At 41.5% G+C, this 19596-nt stretch overlaps 1 protein-coding gene across 2 annotated transcripts in view; it reads right to left on the bottom strand.

The window, feature by feature from the left end:
* Window positions 1–19596, bottom strand: part of IFT122 (intraflagellar transport 122) — a 32174-nt gene that overhangs the window by 1031 nt on the left and 11547 nt on the right. The window contains exons 14-28 of one of the 2 annotated variants that reach the window (XR_003993652.2): window positions 19118–19315; window positions 17378–17518; window positions 15555–15608; window positions 13201–13362; window positions 10692–10858; window positions 9662–9833; window positions 8491–8593; window positions 6813–6953; window positions 5669–5766; window positions 4725–4825; window positions 3421–3586; window positions 2338–2426; window positions 1784–1912; window positions 866–945; window positions 107–271 (exon numbers count right to left, since the gene is read on the bottom strand). Coding sequence is in view for 1 of the 2 variants with exons in the window: in XM_030500736.2 (XP_030356596.2) it covers window positions 107–271; window positions 866–945; window positions 1784–1912; window positions 2338–2449; window positions 3421–3586; window positions 4725–4825; window positions 5669–5766; window positions 6813–6953; window positions 8491–8593; window positions 9662–9833; window positions 10692–10858; window positions 13201–13362; window positions 15555–15608; window positions 17378–17518; window positions 19118–19315 (1989 nt within the window). In the remaining variant the exon portion in view is untranslated. Of the gene's footprint in view, window positions 1–106; window positions 272–865; window positions 946–1783; window positions 1913–2337; window positions 2450–3420; window positions 3587–4724; window positions 4826–5668; window positions 5767–6812; window positions 6954–8490; window positions 8594–9661; window positions 9834–10691; window positions 10859–13200; window positions 13363–15554; window positions 15609–17377; window positions 17519–19117; window positions 19316–19596 lie in introns of both variants that reach the window. The other variant, XM_030500736.2, reaches the window with a different exon arrangement.

The raw sequence follows: 19596 nt of genomic DNA, 5'->3' as shown, positions 1-19596 counted from the left end.
ATTCAGGAACTTGTTGAATACATTTTAAAGCATGAGGTTCCAATGATGAGAATTGTTTCAGCTGTAGGTTTTGGGGTTTTTTTTAAACCTCTCCATGAAACCGTACCTGAAAGCACGATGGACACATGGTGATGGAGGCATCTGGCAGCAGGGAGCGGTAGTACTGCCACCGCAGTGGCTTTGGCCAGCGTTTAATGAGGACGTCCCTGCGGCTCATAGACTGGAGAACAGCACGATTCACCACCACTGGAACGAATTCTGAGCCGCCTTGCTGCAGGAGAGCAGGTTCAGAAGGAATTACTGTTACCAACTGCAAAGCCCTTTGAGGATTAATAAGCTGTTGCAAGCAGCAAAGTAAAATTTGGTTGAAAAAGCTAATATAGAATTGGCCTGGGTCTAGTCCCACCAGACTCGCTGTCAGTGTTATCAATACCTTCAGCGACAGCAGCATCCACCCACAGTGAGCTCCCATGGTTCATTTTAACACAACTCCTTGTAAATAACACTCATGCCCACAGCCTTTATTAAAACCTCACAGCAAGGACTGATTTACAGGTACACTGCAGAGACACAGAATACCCTGGGGACAGCCCCACTGTATCACTGTATGGTGATAAAACCAAGTTCCAGGAACGTTTACTTTAAGATCTTTGTTGGTTTTGTGGGTTTTGTTTATTTAAGAGAGCAGTTAACTGGTAAATCCCTTTCCCTCTCCAGCATTGTCCCTCTCTTCCCACCCCTGCTTTGTGTCTCTCTCTAACACATTCACACCCAAAGAGTGGCAGGGACTGTAAGCTAAATTTTTTTATTCATTTCTGTTGCTAGCAGGAAACAAGCAGCTGTAAGACACAGGTAAAGCTCTTACCTCAAAGCTCAGTTTTGCAGTAAAGGGGTCATCATCTTCAGTAATATCTGTATTGTCATCAAGCCTCAAACTCTCTGCATCTAGATGCATTTCTTAAGGAAGAAAGAGTTCCTATAAAATCAGCTGTCTTCACAGTAGCCAGCACCCACAGAAGAAATATGAGCAAACCAGCAGGACTGGTATCCTCCTTGTTCCAGAGTATTCCCAAACTGCTACAGGGCCTAGATTATTACAGAAAGCACCGGAGAAGGGCTGGATGTGATTCACAGTGACTGGGAAAACTGATCATTACAGCTGCCGCAGAACAGCAGAACTGACCACAACCAAGCCTGACGCCAGCTCTGCCTTCCTCCCTCTCTGCCCCCTCCTGAACATGAAGTGGCCTATTTAAACTACATTTTGAGCAGCTGGAGTCAGAGATTGTGTTTTTTTGGACATTACTCTGCACATAATATTACATGGCCCTCCCAGCAACTGGTAGCTCTGGATGCCAAAGCATTACAAAACAGATTCCAGCAGGAACGGTAACAAAGGAAGTCCATGCTGCCTTCCCTGGGCTAAGAGAAGGCAGCCTCTAAAACGAGCTGTTATTGGAGTGAATAATACACTTGAGATTCTCCCCATTCTTCACAGAAAGCAGCTAGAACAGGTAAGGCATGGCATTCTATTGTTCAAAAAAAATAGTTCACATGATTAGAAACAAATCATCCTGATGAAAAAGCTTTATGAAATATTAGGTTTAGTTCAAACATCTCTTTGGTGGTTGTACTAACTTGAAGAGGAAACACAATGTAATTGCACTCACATCAGTCATCTGACAAAAAGAAAGTTTTAAACCCAAGGGGGGAAAAATTAATTCAAAATTGTTGCTTTTTTGTCCCCTAAGAAAAGGAATGGAAACCAATCTTAAAAGGATACTATCACTCATCATCTCTTGCCATTTATTCTCTCTTTTATTCAATCTTGGAGCTTCAAGATCAATGAGAGCTACAGCTTCTTCATCTGTGATGCCATCTTCCAAATAGAACTCAACCAGGTGCAGCACTTCTAAACGGGTGTGAAAAGCAAGAGTACAAGACAGTGCCTCCCAGAAGACACTGTGCCCATTCAGAGATGAACACCCTTGGCTTCTACGATGGTGGTGCTCTGCCTACACATTCTCATGAAGCAAGTTAAAGACAATAAAACAAACAAAACCCCCTCGACTTCCCAAAGGATTGCATCTGTGTTAATGAAACACTTCACACATACAGTGTCTCACAGCAAAGCAATGCTTTACTGTTGCTGCTGTTCTGCAATGAAATACAGCAATCCCTGGGACAAGAGGCAGCCACATAGTCAAATCTAACATTAAAAGGGAAGATTTGCTTGTCCAACTAACATTGCAGAGAACAAATTAAGTACTAGCCAACTCTGTTCAGTTAACATTTATCTACTTGAAAAGCACAACCACATATGATATTCCAACACACCGTAGGAGGAAGCGGAGAAGACAAAAGGTTGTCTGCAGTTAACACAGACATTCCCCAGGTTATTCAGCAAAGGGTTGTTGGTAGAGCACCTGTAACACAAGGGCACAAGCTCCTGCAAAGACACATACAGAGCACAGTGATAATAAACAGATCAGCGTATCCTGAACTCTGTTTTCAATTAAATATGGGTTCCTTAAGCTTAACACCACTGATACATTGTCGTTAATCTGGAGAAATGCTGCTGTGAAATCAGATCCCTTAACATCTGAAAACGCTTTCCCTTTTTAATAAAGCAGCAAGTTTTCACATTAAAAATAGCCATATCCACCACTGTAACAATTAAATTGTCACCTTGCCTTTGCAATCTCAGAAGCAGAATTCTGCATCAAATACACAGTGACGAAAGAAGTCGAAGAGAAGGTTGCCAAAGCAAAGTTTTTTGCTCTAAGGTTTGGTCAAATTTAAGTTCTTCAATTAATTCAGTGCTCCTCCAAGAGCACAGTTATTTTAGACAGTTCTTAAGATTGTGTTTCTATTATTTCAGGTGGCCAGGTGCATGTTCTCTTGCACAATACAATTTATTTTTACCGAGTACTCCAGGAGACATGGCTTTATAGAACACAGGAGAAAGTCAGGCTTCAGATAAAGAAGAAAAGGTGTTAAAATAAGACTGAAGGAAGGAAGGTTATTCAAGGGATAGGGGAAGGAGGGGAGGAGTGCCAGGAGTGGGACAAATGAAAGTGACCTCCAGCTGGAGAGAGAGACCAAAACTGTGGAGTAATTGCATGTGGATCAGAGAGAAAAGGCTCGAAAGAATTAATAGGCAGAGAGGAAGGTAGATGCCAGACAGGAGAAGGAGGATGGAAGCTGCCCATAAAGAAAGGGCTGATTTTAATTTGTTCTCAGGAGCAAAAGGAAGTCTGACCTGAAGAATAACAATATAAGGACTGTTTCCAGCAAAAATATAATTATATCACAGAGCTATGCTTAATATATTTCAGACCTTTTTTTGTGCATACAGCAACTCAGATGCTTGGACGAGGCCACATATTAATGATTAACACGAAACACATTACAACTTACTTCACTGTCATGGAATGGCTTGGATCGGATTGTCAGGCTGCCCAGCTCAATTGATTTCTGGAACCTAGCTGGGATCTGCAGTCCCTGTAACTTGTCATAGGCATGACGAGCCAGTTTGTATGCACCAAGAGCTTTACTCTGTTTTGCCAGGGTAAATAATGTATTGCTATAATTTAATTAAGGAATAAAAATGAAAACAGCATTTAGGAAAAACTGCAGTACTCTTTCTGATCAGAGCTGGTGCTTGGAACAGGAGAAATCCACTTATACAGCTCCATTTAAAAACAAGAACAAAAGGACTATCAAAAAGTCTGTGGGCAATTATTAGCAAGGTAAGGAGTTGACCCTCCATAAACACTGCTTTGGTTGAATATGCTGGCTCCATTTACAAAATTTCAGTAGTTTTAGGGTGAATGGATTTCCTCCCAGCCTAAATAAACAAACACCTTATAGCACCAGCAACCCCACTGACACCAACTAAATACCCATGATCTTATTGGAACTAAAGCATATGCTGCATGTCATTGACCACAGGTTGTCTTTCCCTTTCATCTGTGTGTAACAGTAACTGCTGTTTGGAAAGTTACTGATCACAGGGCATGTTACAGATGTACAACCTTTCATAAAGCCTTTCATAAGTGAGGAGGTTATGAAAAGGAAGGGTAACATCCTATCCAAAACCAGAAACAGAGTGAAACCAAGGAAATCTGGCCTGCCCATGGCACCCAGTGACCCTTCTTGCCATCTTTTACAGACAGGTGGCTTTTCAAGGGGCTCACACAGACCGTTTCTGAAGTGCTTTCCAGAGATGCAATATGCACTAACAAAGCTGTGCAAATGTGAGCTTGACAGACACTACACAGCGATACCAGCCTCATAGGAAGCAAAAGCTCCTGGTTTTCCCCCCTCCTCCTGTCTCAGTTCAGTCTCCTTGCAACAACACTGTCAAGATTCAGAACCAACATCCTGCTGCACTGACTGGTATCCTAGAACTTGCTTCTCTGACAAAGGTGATACACCAGCCTGGGTGGGTGGTTTGAGCATCACATGTTAGTTGATTGGTACAGCTCTCCAAAACTATTAAAAAGGAAAAAAAAAAAAAAAGGTAGTGCAGTTAAACACACAACGGTTTGAAGATACTGATTATTTCCTTAGTGACAAAAGCCAGTCTCCATGAACTATAGCCAACAGCTGAAACTGAAGATATCCTGCAGGAAATCTCTGTATTGTGGATAAATATCAATTATTCCTTTCATGTATCTCACAAGATAACTTCTAGATTTTGTTCTGTATTGGAAGGATACACTTTTGAGATCCCCAAAGGAGTCTCCTTTGTTAAGCTGTGCAGCAGGAACCTGGAAATATTGAAGAGGGTTTCAGGCAAGTGGAAACTGAATGGCTCCTCCTGCAGTATTAAAAATACAGACACGTATTTCTAAGCTGGAAAACCAACAATTCACATCACTAAGCATCCCTGCACTGGGCATCTCAAGTACTGCATTTCTTCATACAGTTGTAAAAAGAAGAGGTACTAACAGAACATAGCAAGTGGATTTTCCATGTCTTTATCACCAAACCTCATGCAGATAAAGAGAGAAAGAGATCCATGTAGCTGAATCAGAATCTTTAACAGGCTATTTCAAGCTGAGGGCAGACTGGCCAGCAGCATGGAGTCTCCGTAACTGCCAGGTCTGAAGTAGTCTGACCAGCAAAGATCTCCACAGCACAGGATCAGCTCTTGAGCAAGAGCACAGATCAAGTGTTCTTAATGTTTTACACAAAGGGTATTTTTACCAACAGTATCAGCAACATTACTGTAACTGCTGGAAGTAGCAGGAGCTCCTCACTCATGACTGCTTATCATTTTGGAGTAGTTTGCATACATCATGTAGCCTGTGTAGGTCCAGAGGCTCAGGTTACTGTAGAACCAAATGGATTTCCACCCCCAGCAAAAAAGGGCTGGGGGTAGAAGTCAGTCATCATCATCTCATCTGCTCACATGAGACAAGCCCAGATCTGCTAAACTGCACTGCAGGCTTTAGGAACTAAGGCAACAGAAGTTCTTGTGCAGCACAGCAGAAGGCTGTATAATAAAATAAAGAAATAAGTAAGTTACTACACACTACCACTAATCTACACTCAATATTTAATTGCCTGAAAAGTCATTCATTATTCCTAGTTATTTCTGGACTCCCTAAAGAAGAATGCCCAGGAAACAAACACACAACCTCTAAAGGAAATGTCTTACAGTGTATCTCTGGATAGCATGATAGACATGGTAAACTTCTGCCAAATGCTGGAAGTGATGAAACTTCTGCAACATTTCAGTCTTCTGCTGTTCATTCTCTGCGGGAGGCAAAGGCATCAGTGTAAGTCTCCAAGGTGAGTCTGTGAGACTCAGTTGGAAGACAACAGCGTATTATGGTTTAGTGCCAGCACTTCTGAGAGAGGCATGTACCAGTTCACGTGCGTCCCACCTCCTTGTGCAAACCACACATCGCACAGACTTGCCATTTTTCTGAGCAAATTTCTGGTCTAAAGTAAGCATGGTAAAGCACAAAATGGTTGAGGTGATAGTTTTAACATAGCTAGAGGCTATAGCTTAGTTAAAAGGAGAAAATGGCAGGTCTGCATCACTGGAAACCTCATCCATAACTACAGACTTTATAAACAAACATTTGTTTCATAAATACTAAATACACTACTTCTAAATATATAATAAATACTAAATACACTACACTACTTCCATTTGGAAATATTTGCATCTCTACAAAATACCTGAGGGGTAACAGATCCACACCAGCATGCAACAACTGAACTAAAAAAAGAAAGGTACAGCACCAGGCCAAAGGCAGTGTTCTCAATCTTGTGTGTTAATTATTACTAAATTTCACCTGTTACTGGCTGCACCTTTCTCCCAGTGAAATACATTCAGAAGACAAGAGAATAGCTAATGAACAGGCAGTTTTATCTCTGGCAGAAATAATTTGTAAAGTACCTCTCCAACCTCTGTTCAAATACCACATGTATTTTGCACTCCCAAATCATCTTGGATTTACTAGTACATTCACCCTCCAACCGTGTCCCTAGATAAGGTGAGCTGTGGGAAGGCACCTCAGGGTACACAGTCCCAGGAGACACAATCTGGATTTCTGCTCAGGAGGCCTATGCATGCTGCTGTTGCTGTTTGGCTTATTTGTTTTAAATGAGCACATGGGAAAACCAAGAGACTACAGAAATAGCACAAGCCAGAGTCACACACAGATTAAAAAACCAAAACAAAGCCACACAACAGTGAGGCAGTCACAGCAATGCTACCACAATACAGTAATTGTTTGTCTACAGCACAAGGAGGTAACAAGAAGAATAGAAACTTCCTTTCAGTTACTTACCTTGGGCTATATCTAAACACTGCATGGAAAGCATCCAGTAATAATAGGCGGCATCGTTGAAGCGGCTCTCCAGCACGGCGTTGTGTGTCAGCTGCTCCAGCACCCGCACCGCCTCGCGCTGCCTGCCGGCCTTGTGGAACGCTACCAGGGAGCCCAAGCAGAGGATTTTACAGTGTGATTACACCAATTAACTGAAATTCATGTTTTTAAATTAAGAGCAGTCTATTCAGCCAGTATCGCATAGTCTATCCAGGGCAGGATAAAAAAGATTATACGCTGGTATTTTTCTCCTTGAAAGCAGCGACATTAATGGAACATGAGAAACATCTGTAGCTATTTTGTGGCTTTTGCACTGTCTCCGCAGCTCTCGAGCTCATGGGTTTCGTACAATGCTGGTTGCTTTTTTTAAATACAGAAATAGCAAAAATGCTACCATGATTAGATCTCTGTACGAGCAATCTCGATCCTGCAAATCACAACTTCATTCAGAACTACAATAAATTAACGTTTGAAGTTAGTGCTCTGGCTTGTAACTCTGGGTATTTTGAAAGAGTACAGCATTTATTATGTCCTTCTATCATTAGCATTTATTATGTCCTTCTATCATTAACAGCTTTTCTTTATCTGATGCTCAGCAGCCAGTATAAAGCAAGATCCTGAATTCTCACTTGGTAAGCATGCATTTGGCAGAGTCTGCACACAAGGTAATGGGGATGGGGAGAACCAACCCCCCAGAACATACCCCCACAGCACAACTGCCTCCTGACTTCAGCTAGCTCAGGTATAACCAATTCTGATGTAGCTCTACAGTGATCTCAAGCTCACCCAGTTCCGCAGCATTTATATTTGCTGAGCCGCAGCAGCCCAGTGCTCTGGGGAACAAACTGGAACAAACATAGGCCTGTATTCAGAGTTCTATGCGCAAGCTACCAGGCTGCCCTAAACCCAGGGGCTCACAGCTCTGGTGCTGAGACACACAAGCTAGTTCAGACCATGCCTGGCACGTTCACTGCCTTGGCCCTTACAAGCAAATGCAGTTCTACACTTGGATCTGCGCTGGCTCTGGGAACAGCAGATGCAACAGTCACATGGAGCTGCACCTGAGAAGAGGAACCAGACTAAAAACGTGCTGGCTCCACATGGAGCTTGCTTCAACATCTCCTCATCCCTGGAACGGTTTATGAATTAAATGTGAAGCCTGTCCACATGATGGAAGGTTGACAGTTGTCTTTATAAGCCTAACAAAACAGACAAATTCTTAAAGAAATAGGAAAATTCTGCTTGTACAAACCCAACGTTACCTAAATATAAAGTAAACACAGGCTTTCCACACAGGTTTGTAAGTTGGCCACTGTATTTTTAATTCTATTGTTATAAAATTATTAATAAAGACAGGTCAGATTATATGCCAAATACTGTTGCCACTTGCCACACTCGGATACATGAGATGGAAAATCTGGACCTGTACTTAGATGCCATCATTTTTGACAGATCCATCGCATTTTCTTATCAAATAAGGAGACTTCCTGCTACCTTAAAACCGATATGAAAACATGGATTCTATTTGGTTTTGAATCTCAGTGGTAAGAAACTCTCTAGGGCAGTGACTGCATGTTCTGTACTAGGCAAGTATGGAGCAGATTTTGAGTGACCAGTGACCCGTCAGTGACAATCTCACCTTTTTGAGCTTCTTCAAATCTATCGTTCTCTGCTAGCCACTGAGCATAAGGGACATAGACATCATCTTTGAATTCAGGGTGCTTTTCACACAAAGCAAATGCCTGAGGTAAACAACAAATTCATTTTTAGAATACGTCATGGTTTAAACAGTTAAAGGGTTTAGAATGTTCCATGGGATCAATCAATCCTTTAGCTCGAGGTAAACTCACATAAAAATACATACACAGAATTGAGAGTGCAATCCAGATTTTCTCCCATATGAAACTAATGTATTTTATAATAAAAGCAATCACCAACAAAAGAAGAGAAGCAAAGCACAGTCACAGTCTGGTTATGGAAACAGGGGAACTTGAAAGTGCTCATCTAGGGAATGTAGTGGATTTCACAGCAAGAGGCAAATATTTTTATTTTTACAGACTGGATCTTCTAAAGCAATGGACCTCAAACTATAAACGCAGTTCAGATTCACTTCCTGAACTCATGAACTACTGAGGGAAGGGCCAAGCCTACAATTTTCCAAAGCACCCGTATAACTGGGGAGGGGGGTTGTCAATTCCAGCAGCACTTTCAAAACATTTCCTTAGGAAACCAGACCTACAAAAAACTTCATGTGAAGAAACAAGAAAATGAATGGTGACCCACCCTGTGAGGGGGGTGGTACCAGCAGACCCAGAGTTTTATGGGAAAACCCAGTAAAGTCCAAACTTTATCTAATCAGAAGCATAAATCCAGTTATAGAGCGGGGTCCACACCAACACCCGACACATTCATCTAAATTACGTGGCAGGTGTGTCCAAATCATAAACACCACAGTTCGAAGCAGAATTTCCCATGATACAATTACTATTTATTCTTTCTAGTGGGCTAGAAGCATCCCATGGATTATCACAGGAAGTGGGCAATGGTAACTCACAGGCAAAAAAGGTGCTCAGATGTGAGACCAACTATTCAGCCAGGAAACTAAACTAGAAAAACAAAAGCAAAAACCAAACCCACCATTGAACAAACACTGGCATGAAAATTAAGTTAAATACTCTGAATCCCACTCACAGAAGCCTCCCTCCCTCCCTGCCTGCTGCTCCCTTCACTACAGTGCTGGGGGAGCCAGACACTTGTCTCCCCTTCTTGCAGCCAGCAACAATAAGCAGAGGAATCAAGGGCACTCTTACTTCTTCCCAGTGGTGAGTCTCCACGTGTAGATGGACCAATGCTTTCAGGTCACCAACCTTCATGTAGGTTTCTGCTGCATAGCCAGGATTAGCAAGTTTCTTAAAATAGAAGGCACATTTCAACAAAGGCTCACGCTCAGCTTTATCCAGTTTTCGAGCAATTTCAATTAACCTGGACCCAGTAAAAAGAAGCAGATGTTTATGTTCTGCCTTGGTTTGCCTTTTAATTATTTATATTATTATTAACTATTGTTTATATTATTAACTTCACCTTTAATCAGTTATTATTTAATAAATAGCACAGCAGTGGTACCATGCAATGATGTTTAAGCAGTTTTCAGTAAACATTCCAAATTCCTATTTTTCCTTTCACAAACTCAAATCCTGTTCTTTCAACCTCCACTCATACGTGCAACTCCATGTCTCAGACTCTGCACAGTCATGAAGACGGAGGGAGGAAGTAGGTCCTACATGACTAAGTGACATGGGACACACTTCCTCCCTAACCTAAGAAAAGACTGCTGAACAAACAGTTGTGCCACACAGCACAGCTGAGGCAAGGGAAGGCCAAGTGACCTGTCCAAGATCTTAGGCAACTCGGCAAACAACCCAGTGTCACCTACTGCAAATCAAGGAGATTCTGTGCTGCAATTGTCTTTACCCACGAGGTGATCACCCTTAACAGCTTAAACCAGCAGAAATAGGCTATTGCATGTAAGCGCTGTTGTGGTGATTACTCTGAAAAGCTTAAGGCATGCATATTTTAGAAGACAGCATCATACTACAGATGAACCTCTTCATACCCTTTCCTGTTGCAATGCATTTGCTTTCATTACATATTTATGTCCTTACCATCTAAACATACGTAACTTTAAAACATTTTTAATTGTAGATGTGCTTCAAGTACTCAATTTGATATAAACAAAGCACACAGCAAACAAGTTTTGTCTTATTTTAAAATTATGCAGAACTCGTAACAACTATTTGAAGCTTTATTCTATATTATCTCTGACATGGAACTAGAACCTACATATCGACCCAGCCGTGGTCCCCACTGATTTCTATAGCCTTCATGTGCTCGCCTGCAGAGAGGTACATCTCCACTGCTGCTTTGGGTTCATTGATATTCTTGGCCCAGTCTGCTTGTTTTTTTATGAGCATCTTCGTGTCTTTGGGGTCTCCAGATCCCAGGAAATCCTACAATAGTGCAATACAGAAGTTTGCATTACCTTCTGCTCACAAACATGGTCACAGCTGAGACTCTAAAATACATAAAGGCTTTTTTAATGAATGTCTTTATGCCTTCTAAGAAAAGCAAGACTGCACAGAGCACAGCATGAACTGATCCAGCCTTCAGCAGCCAATCATCAAGGCTCAGGGTTCGGTAGGAAGCAATGGCAAGTCTCCCACTTAGATAGCTTTCAATTAAAAAAAGAAGTGGAGATTCTGAGAGGGCCGGGAGAAGGACGAGGCAGGAAGTGTGTCCCCACTTGGTTCCTTGGAAAGCTCACTCTTGAGCCTGTTGAAGTGGGTACAAATTGTCATTTCTGCATGCTTTTCAGGAACACGCCTTTCCCAAACAAAACACTATTCATCTCAAAACCCGTAACAGATCAATTCTAAGTACAATTTTCTTTTGCAAGCCAAGAAGGTATCTCTTCAGTCTCAACGATTGACCCGGCCCTACCCCATGCTTAGTTAACAGCAGTATTCCCACTTCACCCAATGTCAGCATCAGGATGCCCAGCCACAGATCAATTAAAGGCTGAAATTTTGTTTTCTGCAAAGACACTTGATAATTATATTAGACTGTATCAAAGAAGTTCTTTTATAAGGACGGAATGACAGCTGCTCAGAAGTGACAGTGACTCAACTACCACTTGGACTTCTGCAAGGAACGCGAGCACCAGCCCTGGATGTTGTGGTGACCATTCTAGCAGCTTGTTCAGCTTCCCATGCCAATACCAAAGCCCTGGCACCATTTGGTTCACATCTGCTGTCCTCAGGCACCAGGAAAAAAACCCCAAGTAGTTCAACAGCAGAAGCTGGATTTAGGGCAATTCTGTCTGTTAGCAGAACAGGCTACTGCCCATTAAAGGAGCTTCCAGCAAGTGAAAAATGAGAACAGCGGAGAAATAGAAAGGTGAGAAGAGAGTGGAAAATTACTTTATCTACTGTGTTTCTGGTAAATTCTGATTGAGGTTTAAAACACAAAAGAACCCCAACAAACAGGCAAAAAAAACCCCCACAAAAAGCTCTCACACAGCACCCATCTGTTCCAGGACCACAATGCAGCAGCCTCCCTGCTGCAGCCACTCGACAGGTACAGAACTGTTCCCCATCCCTGTCAGCTCTTCACTGAGCTCCACACAGGGTTTTGCCCTAGCACTATCTGCTGCCACACAGCCCTCTTTCTATAAAGATGTCATGTTAATCCTTGAACATGAAAAACTGAAGTGAAAGAATCAAGTTAAACAACACCTTTGACACAACTTGTTTTCCAGCTTAGGTCACCAGAGTAAGTCCAAAATCAAGCTCAGCTCCTTTAAAGGATAAAGAGGTTTTTGTGAGTTCTCAGTAGTCTGGGATCTGATACTGCAATAACAAGCCAATGACCAGATATCAATGGACTTCCTGACCTCTACCACCAGTCTGGACTCTCTAGCCAGAGCTAATCAATGGCCAGCACCAGGAATCAGGTTCCATAAGGGCCCCTTTGCATAGTTGTGGAAGCATTGAAAGCAACACCACCACCACCACCCCTTCCCCCCATCTTTCCTGGAAACATAACTGGCAAACAGGGGGGTTTACATATCCTTCCATGTATTGTTCGCAAGAAGCTTCCTTCATATGCTGTGAAGTACCTTTAAATTTCCTCTGCATGGAGTTGCTCTCAAGAACAGGGACACAAGACCTTTTGCTCTCTGCTAGTTAAATATAGACATGACTGCAGCCAAGAATTAGAAGAGTCTTATGAAGACTTATGGGAAAATTTTCATCTATGAATTACATTTATGTTCAAGAGGAGCCAAAACACTGAAGCTAACAAAGACTCATCAGCCAAAAATAGTGGAAGTCAGACTTACATCAGCAAAGCTCCAAAGTATTTATATTAAGGTCTTGGAAGAAAAAGATCTCTCTGTGGCCCAGTTTGTGGAATCTCTGCTAGAACAGCTTAAATGCATGTCACAGTCAAGTCTTTGCCTTGTATTGGGCAGAATAAGGCTCTGACAAGTGACAAATGAGACTAAACAGTGCATGCATTCTCAGGGATTTTGATAAGAAAACACCATGGAGGACTTTAAAGCCAAGTAATGCTTTCTTATCAGCATATCAAAACATCATTTTTAAAATCCATATTCAATTTATTTCTACATGGAAACAGAGTTTAGAAAAATAAAACAAAAGGCCAAGACACATCGAACCATTAGAAGAAAATTCTCTAGTAAAGGTTAGATCCTTTGGTAGCATCCTTCTTCAAAAGCAGTTACAGGCACATTAATATTTCTGCATTTAAATATTCAGTTGCAGACCATTACCTTTGCGTGGTCAAACATGCGCAGGTCAGAGTACATCTCGAGAGCGAGGCTTTCATGTCCACTCTTCCTGTACAACTTTGCTGCCTCGTGGAATTTTCCCTGGTAGGCATAAACATCTGCTAGGAACAGCTCGTTGTTGTTCTCTCCAAGCTTCTTCCGCTCCTGGAAAAATGAAGTACAGCACAGATGTAGAAAACAGTCTAGATGATCAGGATCTAGGTGAGAAATAGCCATTGAGGAATTAGATTTTCAGGCTTAGATTTTAACTGTTAATGAAAACCAGTAACAGGGTATCATAATTATGCTGCTCCTACATTTCTGATGAATTTATAATTAAAGGATTACATCCCTTCTTAATTAAAATTAGGAAGAGCAAAATTAAATGTCACTATACAAACCAAAGTGATGAAAAATCACTTCTCTTGATTTCACACAAGAAAATGAACACACGCTATCATTACACTCTGCTATTTTAAAGGCAGCCTCTGATGGGTTCCTTCTTTTCTCCTGGAGAAGCTCACTTGCATATCATTTGGCTGAATTAACACTATGACAGTGGGATGACAAACATGACAATAACTGCTAGCCACAAGCAGACTTAGAAAGCCTGTTAACCTGCCTCTGAATCAGAAAGTGTGCTCACTGCCATCCCTCCGTGCATGAACTTGTGATGTCGGGAAGGCAGCAGTGGCACGTGCTCTCCCACTCACTGAAGCTGCTGCCTGCCTGCCTGCGAAGGGACCACAGAGGCAGCGTGTGTGCAGTGCCACAGGGAAACCCCTCATGTGAGCCAGACCCACAGGGGCACGCTGGCTTCAAGGGAGCAGTGCCATATATGTGTGTGTGTGTGTGTTTTCATATGTATGCTTTATCCTGCCTCTTGTAAACACATTACTCCCTGCTTTGGATAAGACTATTACTACTATTAGCCCACCTCACATGGAAATACGTAGATGTGAACTGAATTTAAGGAAAACTGCAGAAAAGGAGGGAAAGCATTCCACGAGCATACAAATTCAATTCTCTACTGCCAAAGGAGACTCAGCCATAGCTCCTCTGGTCACACTCACTGACTGGGCTGATACTGGACGGGTATTGAAAGTTCCCTTTAAAACCTTTGTTACAAGAATAATCAGAGGAATTGCTACACCAAGTTTTAAAGACTTCACAGGATCTTGCCAGACACAGAGATCTGGCAGTTATGTATCCTGCTGTCATCAACTAGAAAAAAAATGTGTCATTACTGAGAGAAAACCATCACATCAATGGAACATGTGTGCTTAGTTACACCTTTATAAGCCTTAAGAGGAATCCGATACACCACAAGCAAGAGCAAGCAATGATGTAGAACTCTTATTTCAGGAGGAGCATTTTCAAGTCTGAAAGTAAGTCTGTGCCTGTTTGCGAAGGGAATCTTTCTTATTAAACAGAATACAACGTGACAAATCCAGAATATCCTCCATAGACACAGATCTAGAGAAACATATGTGGAAAAGAAAGGTTCATAGTAGCGAGAGAATGCTCTCCTCTACCTAGCTACCCTTTAAAAGCAACACAAAACTTTGTCCCATGTTAGACACCAAGAACAGTCAACTGCAGCCAACTGTCACTTTGACATAACCAGGACAGCTCTGCAGAACTGGAAGACAAGGAATGTATTCTTTCAGAGAAGGTGTAAATCTAATTATCATGAGAAAGAAGAATTCCTTTTATGCCATCTCAACACTGATCTTTAAAGCAAGCATTATCATTCAGTCTTTGTAGAAGGACAAGGGTGATACCATGTCTTTTAATATGCTCATGACAGACAGTTATTGTCCAGTGAATTTCTATCAAGAAGTGTGAAAAGAGTTAAGAACTAGTGATTAGAGCACAGTATGGAAGGAAAGAATCCCAAATTCTATTTCCAGTTGTCACAGACTTGCCATGAGACCTTGAGTTTGTCATTTTACTTCTCTGGGCCTGTTTCTGGCTCTGCAAAAAGGAGATAATAGTAATTACCTATTTCCAGGGGGTAAGGAAGGGCTTAATTAACTCATGTTTATTAAGTATGCTGTACTAAGCTCTGGTAGCACAGTAGTATTCTACCAATTATTAATTGAATACTGAAGGTTTTTCCAGTTTTCCTGAAGATGGTTTCAGAAGTTCTCATCCCACACCCCCATTTTTAACCCGTGAAGTTTCAGCCCTATGACTAGGACTTGTGGCACCTCTGCTCATTGGGATTTTTCACTCTAAACACATCTCCAACAGTCAGAAGCACTCTCTGAACAGAATTCCGGCCAAAACAGAAAGCACTGATTTTGGCACAATGCTCAGTGTAAGGACATATGCAGTCTTTTACACTCCCTTACCTCTATGCTGCTGATCAATTCTAAATATCGAAGGTCTCGTACTCTGGTAAATGCCTATTGAAAAGAAGAATGAAAGAAATTGACTTGAAAGGCCAGAAGAATCAAAATATTATTATGCATAAATCCAGTGTCATCATGCAACAGGCCAGACAGAAACATGCTGGGCTTTGCATCTGTACAGTCCCTAACCCGAGGGGCTCTCACAACAACTGCGGCCCTGAGGCATCCCAGTAAATAAGACCAGGGCAGAATCCAAACAGCTTAGCACTGAAAATAAACAGCAAAGGCAGGGACTAGTAGGTGCACGTGTCAGTCCCCCAAGAAATACAAAACGTCATTTAAAATATTACACACTTTCATTCTGGCTATTTTATAGCTTTTCCATTTTGATGTGAGGCGCGATACATGCAAAGAAAATCTAAAGAAACTATTACAAGGTAGAACATATAATTGATGGCATTGCCAAAGCATACTGCATGTGCTTAAAGCTTTTATAGCATCCTGAACACCCAGTATGGAAGTGGCTCAGGGAGAGGAAGAGAAACAAAAAGAGGTAAGAGACAAGTACTGTAATATCTTTTGCAAATGGAGATAAATGTGCAACCCAAAGTCTCAAGTGGCAAAGTCACGTGCGAGCTGCAGCAGCTCAGCACTTATTCTTGACATGCACCAAAACCCAGAAATTTAACTCTTTAGACCGCACGTTCAAGACTTCCAACCAAACTAATGCCTGAGAGGGCACAGCACAGTCTGCTTACAGCAGATCGGACTAGGAGCTAGGAGAGCCTTTAATGTCAAGAAGCTGCTTTTGTTCAAATTAATCCGCTCTAATTCTAAGAGGGCACTACTTTGAAATCCCAAGGAGGCACTGAAAACTTCTTTTCAAGAATATCTATTTGCATAAGGCCATCCATGAAACTGGAATTATTCTGATGCCTCCACTTAAGAAAAAAGAAGAAAAAGAAAGTGTTTAGTTTCCTTTTTAAAAAAATCAGTTATTAAAAGGTGCCTGTTGTTACAGGCCACCCCCTGCATATTTTTAGAATGTTTTGTTTTTCATACCATATTCATTATATTGAATTCAGTTCAGCCCCTCTTATTTGACAAAAGGTGCTGAAAGAAAATAGGGAAGTATTTCATGCTGGAGAAAACTCCATTCTTCAGTATATGCCCATTTACAGACCACTCCCCAAACCAAGGCATTCCAGAGAGAAAATGACTAAAACAATGACGTTACATCATCATTGCCTTCAGATAACGTTAACGTGTAGCTAGAATATGAAAGCTCCACATTTGAACGGAGGTTATATTAAATACTAGGGGAAAACAGGGGAAAACAGCAAGTTCCCAGCACTGGGGAAGGGGGGAGTCAGACGAGGCGTTCTGTGGTGCCACCCGGCGGTCAGCAGCACCACTGAACAACCTCCCACTTCTCTCTCCCTCAGTCATTAATGCGTCTTCCAGCATTAGATGAAAGAAACCATTTTCTTTGCGTTTAACACTCTGATTTAGAACATGGCATTTATCTAGAGAGATAAATTAGATTTCAGTTTAAAACCTCGTCTCAAGATCCTAGTTACATATAACGAACCAACATATTCTTTGGATGTGTAATAACATATGCGAAAGACAAGCAAGACAGTAATCCAGGAACCCCACTTCGTACTCCAGCCATAAAACATACATCATACGCACGCACTATATATATATATATGTACATGCATAACCATATATATGGTTTTATATATCTCTCTCTAAAAAAAAAAAAAAAAATAAAAAAAATATATTAAAAAAGCTTTCTGCTAAGTAAATAACAGCTTTACCTTTTTAGCAGTTTCAAACTCCAGCCCTTCCAAGGCTTCCATGGCCAGTTCTTTCCAGTCTGTATCGGTCACTCCTAAACATGCAATTTGATAGGCCTCTTTAAACATTTTTCGTTCCAGGTACTGATACATGGGTGCAGACTGGGGATTTCCATTGAAAAACACATATTAGAAAACAATACTATGATGTATTAGTGACATTCTTACATAATTGGGAAAACAAATAATATTCTAATCACAAGCATTACAAGCTCCACAGAGGATAAAGGTACAGGGTTTGTGTAATAGACAACAACATTCTGGGGTGATTATTACTGTATTTTTAGACAAGCTGCGTTAATCATATTCCAAACTCATCCATCTTGAAATCTTCAGTTCCTTGCATATTAGGAAGTAGTTAAGAATGTGAATTCTTCTGTGCATTGTACATGCTAAATATCATGTACAAAGAGCTGCTTTTTTTTACTACCATGGAAGCAGAGCAAAGGAGGGGGTAGTTTCTTCTCGAAGCTAAAAGCACGAGAAGGGGCACAACAGCTTGGTGTGAAGCACCCCTGGAAATACTCAGACACAGCACGAAGAGGTATCATGAGGAAGTACCCCTGCTGTGCCAACCCTGGTGACAAAGCAGTTTTACCAAGACTGTAACTGCTAAGCCCAAAAGACACTGACCTCGAGGACCTGCCCTAGAAACGAACTGAAGAGACAAACTGCCAGCTGCAGGCTGCCACAGACAGACCGAGACTCGGGATCTGCAGCTCGAGCCCTCTGCGTGACCAAGGAGACTGCCTGTAACTCTGGGCTTGCACCCAAAGGCAGTATATGCAGATTCATTTCTGTTATTTTTATTAATTTACCTGAAAATTGTGTACTTTTTGGTTCTCCTTCCCTCCAAAAGCCTAGCTTTGAAAAAGCTGCCTCAGTGATGCTTCCCAGGAATTGTGTGGCACACCGGTGCCTAGAGCATGCCAAAGCAGGCAGTGTGCCAGGCCTGGCTGATCCATGGCTGTGAGCCACACTGGACAGCCCAGTGCCTAACCAAGGACGTGCACAGCGCTGCAGCAGGGCAGGCAGGCGCCTGGAACAATGGTGTGAATAAAAGCACAAGGCACTTCTGCTCCTCCATTGCCTCCATTTCAAATCCCGCCACATCTGACTGCACAAGGCACAACCTTTTTTCCTTTTCCTTTTTTTGTTTTGTTTCTTGGGCTGGTTTAGACTCTTCCAGTGCTTCCCATAATGCAGAAGATGGTGTTCTGTGGAAGGCAATCTCTAAATTTACAATGTCGAGACTAACCACATAGTATATATTCAAACATACAGCTTAAATGTTGCCTAAACACAGCTAGATGAAGCACCAGTAAGACAGTCTGTGATGTACTCATAAGAAATATGAAATTACAACTTGAGAAAAGGTACATAGAGAGACTACAGTAAAAATACAGGCAGAGGTAACACCCACACCATATCTTCACCTTTGCTTTTAGATTACGTGCATTTGCAAGTGGGAAGGGAGAATTAGGAACATGATCAACAAGAGCAAAAAGGAAGTTAGCTTAATGAATGTCAAATAAAAATATCATTTGGATCACGCAATATAATTTAAATAACGATGAAGAAAGTGTGAACTGCAATCACGTTGGTAATGGAATATGAGTAAATCTCAGAAAAGCTTCTTCACTTCTTAAACATTGATGTTTATGAAATGTAAAGCAGCACTTAATGAGATTAAAGGATTACCTGCGGAACTTCAACAGCTGACATAGAAAAAACATGAAGACAGAAGATCTTGGAGCCGTTGTAACCCACAACAAAGCCTTGAAGTTTTTGCTGATGGACAGGGAAGTTACTAGCTTTGATATTGAGGTAACCCCCTCCAGAAAAGCAAAGCATATCCTCACACTGTGTATTCCAAGCCACGCTATTCGCATTGGGTTCCTACCAAGCAAAAGAACTGATGATTACAACATGTGCAGTCACATCTTTCCTAAGAAACAGGCATCCTTCAGCCAGAAGGTTTGACCTATTATAGCCTGGATGTGTACACACATTTATTATTTACATGTGTAATAGTCTAAAGCCTGATTTACAGGGACATATTTTACATTTTAATAAACAGCTGTAATTGTCTCGCCTTCAGTTTGTATTTACTAATGATCTATACTATCAAACTGTAGAACATAATATCAAATTCCACAATAATACACAGTTAGCTAGCA

The sequence above is a fragment of the Strigops habroptila genome, chromosome 11, assembly GCF_004027225.2.
Source record: "Strigops habroptila isolate Jane chromosome 11, bStrHab1.2.pri, whole genome shotgun sequence".
Taxonomy (NCBI): domain Eukaryota; kingdom Metazoa; phylum Chordata; class Aves; order Psittaciformes; family Psittacidae; genus Strigops; species Strigops habroptila.
The sequence above is the reverse complement of the archived record's forward strand: the minus strand, read 5'-3'. Positions and strand labels throughout refer to the sequence as shown.